Source organism: Sardina pilchardus, chromosome 10 (genome assembly GCF_963854185.1).
Source record: "Sardina pilchardus chromosome 10, fSarPil1.1, whole genome shotgun sequence".
Classification (NCBI taxonomy): Eukaryota; Metazoa; Chordata; class Actinopteri; order Clupeiformes; family Clupeidae; genus Sardina; species Sardina pilchardus.
This window is the reverse complement of record NC_085003.1, coordinates 10,678,338-10,684,203: the sequence shown is the minus strand read 5'-3', so window position 1 is coordinate 10,684,203 and position 5,866 is coordinate 10,678,338. Positions and strand designations below refer to the sequence as shown.

At 38.9% G+C, this 5,866-nt stretch overlaps 1 protein-coding gene across 2 annotated transcripts; it reads right to left on the bottom strand.

Moving 5' to 3' along the window:
- Positions 1–2,709: 2,709 nt before the first annotated feature.
- LOC134094621 (uncharacterized) lies at positions 2,710–4,524 on the bottom strand. Of its 2 annotated transcripts, none has more exons than XM_062548216.1 (5): positions 4,331–4,524; positions 3,997–4,151; positions 3,674–3,831; positions 3,316–3,522; positions 2,710–2,909 (listed from the first exon to the last, which is right to left on the bottom strand). In XM_062548216.1, the coding sequence occupies exons 1-5, from the start codon at positions 4,418–4,420 to the stop codon at positions 2,776–2,778; spliced, it is 744 nt and encodes a 247-aa protein (XP_062404200.1). In that variant the 5' UTR covers positions 4,421–4,524; the 3' UTR covers positions 2,710–2,775. The 2 variants fall into 2 exon arrangements, with proteins under 2 accessions (XP_062404200.1, XP_062404201.1); XM_062548217.1 differs by having other exon boundaries at positions 3,707–3,831.
- Between the last annotated feature and the right edge of the window lie 1,342 nt (positions 4,525–5,866).

Sequence of the window (5,866 nt, the reverse complement as noted above, 5' to 3'; positions counted from 1 at the left end):
TGATTGTTGTCTGTTGTATTTCTTTCTTTGGCGTCTTTATTTCTTTAAGTGTGAACATGTCCGAAACCCAGAGATGTTATTATTGAAGGACTCGTGACCTACGCCTCACAGGATCCCAATCTATTCATATGTGTTTCTATATAAATTAACTTTGTTTGACTACTGCTACTTTCCACCACCTTTCTAGCATGGTGACAATATGACAATAACAATTTGAAATGGGAAATAGTCAACCCTTGGGTGACACAGGCAACTCTCGTCACATGAATTATTAAACCTTGAACAAATGCTGACTATTTGGCACCCACAGATAGTTAACATTATTAAAGGATAAATTAGTACAGCCCCATGGCTTGGTTTTTGTGTTTCCATTCAAAGAATGCTAGTTGCTTCCCTTGCAACCTGGGAAAGACTGGCTCATTTTGGAGAAATAGGCCTACAGTTAAGGCAAATTATGAAATATGAAAAGTGCTGTTGACTGACATATTAAATGCAATCTAATCCAACTCTGAAAAAGGAGAGCAATAAAAGAAAGAAAGCATCCATGAAGACAATTCAAGTGTAATGCTTGATCACCAAAATAGTATGCACGAGTGAGAGAATATGTAGTATTATATTTCAGTCAAATAAACATGTCAAATGTACAGTATATTGCGACTATCTAGGTGCAGACGGCCATTTAATTCATAATACTTTTCGACAATTTCCGTGAATTGCTCCTCGCGGTTGTCTGACTGTCCCTGTGTGGGTCTTAAAAACAGACCACAGTCCTGTTCATACACAGCTGTGGTTGTGTAAATGGGGATAATGGCTCTGACCAAGCCATTAACAATCCTGGTCAACACGCTTCAGAACCACGGAAGGAAGGGTTGCCATTTTATTGGCTATTGAACACAAATATCAACAGACTCAACCTTTAATGCTGTACCTATAATGTGAACACAAACACTCCAGTGGCTATTTATGACTCATGGGGAAACTGCAGCAGTGTGCTGAGATGGATGTAGGGAGGACCCCGTCGTTAGGGGAAGACCTGTTTTACTATGTACACCAAGGGCCCAAGATTCGCTTCAATGTTGGACAGCAGCCAAATGTGCAGATTTGAGAGTCAACATGGTGCAGTTTAAAATGAGAACAGCGACCGGACAGCGACCAAATGTGCAGATTTGAGAGTCAACATGGTGCAGTTTAAAATGAGAATGGCCCAAAGCATAGAGTTTGGTCACACAGACAATCTGTCACAAGATTCTGAGGACTGACCTCAACATCTGCAGTCTAATAAGCACATCTAACTTAAGCAATTTTGCCCAGTAGGATGTCGCAATATTGCAGTCTAGACAGGCAATGTTTAGGAATATATCAGCCACTTTCATGCTGGGGCTGGTCTATTTCACTCTGACAACCGTTATATTTCTGTTAATTACTCTTCCACAAGAGATTAGGGCTGCTCTGTCTCACTCTGACAGCCATTATATTTCTGGTAATTAGTCCTCCAGAAGAGATTAAATCTTCCAAGTACCATTTCATAAGAATCATGAACTCAGACTTCCATCTCACCATCTGAATGTATTCAAAAATAGAATTACAAATGGCATCAATTGCAACTGGCATCATTTGAATGTTTCACATAATAAAACATTTACTTTTAGTTATCTTCATCATTAATATGTAGATTTGTATTGCTGACTCTGTTCATCTTGCCATTGACAATCTAGAGCTTTCACTTAATGTTCTTCAACAAGCTGTCATTAATCTTAAATTAGTACTAAATGAAAAGAAAACTATGCTATTTACTACAGCAACGAACATTGAGGTTAATGGTGTGCAAATAACCACTGTAAATCGGATCAGCATTGATACCAAGATAATACAAATATATTTAATCACCATATATCCATCCTAGTATAAAACAAACCTGAGACAAAAAAAATGGTTTATTCTGGAAACAAAGCCAGCCTCCTCATGGGAAGTAGGAAACAAGTTGTTGAAGCAGTGCTAATGTCAGTTCTAGACTACGAGATGTGAGATGCTACTGGTTGACTCAGTCTACCTCTGCCCTGAGATTCATTACTGGTGATGAATGGCACTCATCATTGTGTCCTCTATGGTAAAGTGGGTTGGTCATCTTTGACAGAGAGGAAACATAATCATTTGGTATCTGTTTATTTACGAAAGTATTGTTGGGAAATTTCCAGGTTACTCAAACTCACGTCCCATTCTACTGTATATTCGCGGAGAAACCTCCTCAGACTGTTTGCGATTGTTTGCAAACATTCGCCTTAGTTTGTGAATTTGAATGCACCTCTGAGGATCAAATGACTGTTTGATGCTCAAGGTTCCTCTTCTCCATTCTGAGTTGGGAAAGTCGGCCTTTTGTAATCACAAACCTTCCTATGTCAAACTGTACATGTTTAGGTTTAATTTCATTTTATTAAGGTTATTATTTCATTATTAATATGTTATGTTTTTTACTGTGTCCTTCCTCCTCTATAATGTTATTTAGGTTATCTTATTAATTATTTTATTTTGTTTTATTTATAGGCCACAACTATTATACAATATCTTTTGTTATTTCATTGATACTATAATCTCAGATGCACTGAGAACTACCCTCAATGAACCTCTGAGATTACATAAAGGTTGAATGAATGATTGAATTAACTTACTTTTGAAGGAATTTATTACATGTTCCTGGGACAGGTTCAGGTGTATTAAAAGCTGCGGCAAGGTGGCGTTGATCACAGTCGCTGTTGTGTTTAGTCTTTGGTGACACACTCAGCTGATCAAATCGTCTGACACTCCCACATCATGAGGGTGAGGAGACAGTGGAGGCAGCAGACTAGTCTGGCAGAGGTTAAGGAGGCTCTCCTGTAGAGGACGCTCCTCTGACAGCAAACCCAAACTCTTTTCTGTAAATCACAATGGCAAAGTGACCACAGCAATGTGGAAGTAACATTGCAGCATACTGCTGTAGTGTGTGTGTGTGTGTGTGTGTGTGTGTGTGTGTGTGTGTGTGTGTGTGTGTGTGTGTGTGTGTGTGTGTGTGTGTGTGTGTGTGTGTGTGTGTGTGTGTGTGTGTGTGTATGTGTATGTGTGTGTGTGTGTGTGTGTGTGTGTGTGTGTGTGTGTGTGTGTGTGCGTGCGTATGTGCCAGTCCTAACAACATTAAATGTATGTTAGAGCAAAGAGTAGCTATGTGTTCATTTCTATGACAGACCACCCAAAAAGGCATGTGTATCAGACGGACAAACTCCCCTCAACCTCAGTTTCAAACTCATGTTTTTTTTTTTAAGTCCTCATTAATGCACTATTGACCTGTTTCTCGATCATTTGCTGTGATGGAATGACCTGGATCAAGTTCTTCTGGCCTCTGGACTTCAGCCAGCGATAGAGAGGTAGGCCTACATGGTGGGTCTGAGACAGGATCGTGCTGAGGAGGATCTTGAGGTTCTGCTGGTGCTTGACTGTTGTAGTTTATGTACTGATAGAGACTTCTGGCATTTTTCCTCTTTATTGGAGAGACTGGCACAGGGAGAGAAGGTTCAGAACAGTGCATTCTTGCATTAAATACTATACTGTGCAAACCGTTGGCCCATAACAATCAACAATCCTTTAAAGGTTATGAGGTTACTATTAGGCTACAATCCATTCCAATCTGAAGGCAATAACTTACAGCACATGTCTAAGAACACAGCACTGGACATACAGGGTGAACTCTCTTCCGTGTTTCCCACATGATAACCTGACCCTGAACTTTTTGATCTTTTGATGTCCCCTCCTCTCTGAACAAAATCATGATGCTCAAACACAAGGACATCTGAATTGGACCTCCTGCACAGTACAAACCAACAACAACAACAACAACAACAACCTTAAAAGCGAGGAGAATACATGAGAATATGCTAGGCATCATGAAATATCAACTTACTGTAGGGTCTAGGTATTAGACATTGTCTTAGCCTATATTAATCTTAGCCTACAGGTGAAATGACAGACCTTGCCATCTTTTTAAAACCATGGCAACCCAAGAGCCTTCGAAGAGACGTGGTGTCCTTCGCCTTCTTCAATATCGCCATGGCTTTCCTGTGCTTTCTTCTGTCTTCTTCACAAAGTGTCCAGTTGACAACCACATACTTTCCATCTTCACTCCACTGTAAGGCATTGCAGGTACAACGTTGAATAAATACGTATACAGAGCATAGCCTACGAAGTTAAAGGCCTATTAAAAAAAAAAAAATACAAAAATAAAAGGATCCACCATCCATAGGCTGGCGTTAATAGGCCTGAATATATTATGGGCAGTTGACCTACAGCAACTTCAAGAACTTACCTGAAATGACTTTATATCTGGATTGTTCAATAACCTTCTAAATTTCTTCAAGAAATCCAACGTGTCGGGTTTCATGTGCTTTGATGCCATGCTGACTGGTACAGTAGGTAGCCTCCAAACTAGACCTGCTGACGCTCGCGTCACAGATAGGCTAGTCCGTGCCTCTCTGTGAAGGATAAATACTGATAGAATAAAAGCTGTTTAACAGGCAATGTAGGCTACTACGTTTTAGGCTATTGACGAACAACCTTATGGAACCAGACACTTTTGATAATTAACCTGCAACTTTTAAAACAGTATCTATGGAAACCGGCGCAGACTCATTTGGATAAAGTGCAGTGACGACACGTGTACAACAGATGGCAGCATCAGTATCTAAAATATCACAGAGTAGCAGGGGCAGCGTCAATGGATTAGGCCTACAACACAGCCTGTCTACATCCCTTTTGAAGAATTCTTTGGCAACATTATCGTTTCCATCAAAATGCCAAAATGGTCCGTTCTCAAGAGGATGTGTGTTAGGGCCACTGATCTATAAAGATCTAAAAATTCTTTATAGATCAGTGGTTAGGGCCAACAAATGCAACAGGGCAGGGAGCCCTCTAGACCCTGGTCACTGGTGGTATGTATGTCAAGCTCCCCCTCACTCCAGCACACTTGCTTTTAGATGTATGTCTTACACATTATGTAAAAAGTAAAATACACAGAAAGGAATTGAAAATAAATACAATGTTTTGTAGCCTACTATCTTGGGTAAGGTAGCCTACAGCAAACTATGTGGTTTTTCAGCTTTTAAATATGACACTAATGTTCTCCTTAGTCCGATGTAAATAGGCTATGAGGAATATGAAACTGAGGGCTTTGATCATGTTCAAGGCTAAGTAAGGAATTTGTTAGTGGGTCTGCAGGTGAAGGACCCTTTTGTCCCCAGGAGAACTGACCTTGTGTTCTGTAAATGTCTAATAATTATGTTAAAGTCATAACAAGTAGCAGGAAATTAAATGTCTGAAAGGGTGACGCAGCTATATCCTGCACAGTCACCTTTAATAACGTAGTGGGATGTGTTTGTTTTTGTGTTGACTCATTCAGTTCAGTTATTTGATCCACCTTACTTCTGTCAGCTGAAATACCATCAGCATTATTATGGAAAGCTTTACCATTGAACCTTAATTAATAAGAGCCTCATAAATTAATACAATGTTAATATTATTTTAACTTTATGATTTATTACGTTCTAGACGTTTATTACATTAAAGATGTGATGGAAGGGAGAAATACAATAGAATCAGTTGTTCAATCGATCAATTCTTTCAGATTTCAAATTACTTAACATCTAAATTCAACCTTTTATTTAATGTTTCAAACAACGAGAAGAAACATATTTTTTGTAATACTTTTATTTTCTTCATAGAACATTTTTATAATCAAATTTTAACATTCACAGTACTGTACACCTTTACCCATTTGATTAATAAAAACACAAGATTCATTTGATTTAGGCTTGGCTCTATGATATTCAGAAATAGAAATTTTCCT

Bases quoted from the DNA above. Each gene is read 5' to 3' on its own strand.
- LOC134094621 (XM_062548216.1), bottom strand. From the start codon at position 4,420: ATGGCATCAAAGCACATGAAACCCGACACGTTGGATTTCTTGAAGAAA. The intron at 4,152-4,330 runs GTAAGTTCTTGA...AATGCCTTACAG, and splicing joins CAGATATAAAGTCATTTCAG to TGGAGTGAAGATGGAAAGTA. The intron at 3,832-3,996 runs GTCTGTCATTTC...TGTACTGTGCAG, and splicing joins GGTTTTAAAAAGATGGCAAG to GAGGTCCAATTCAGATGTCC.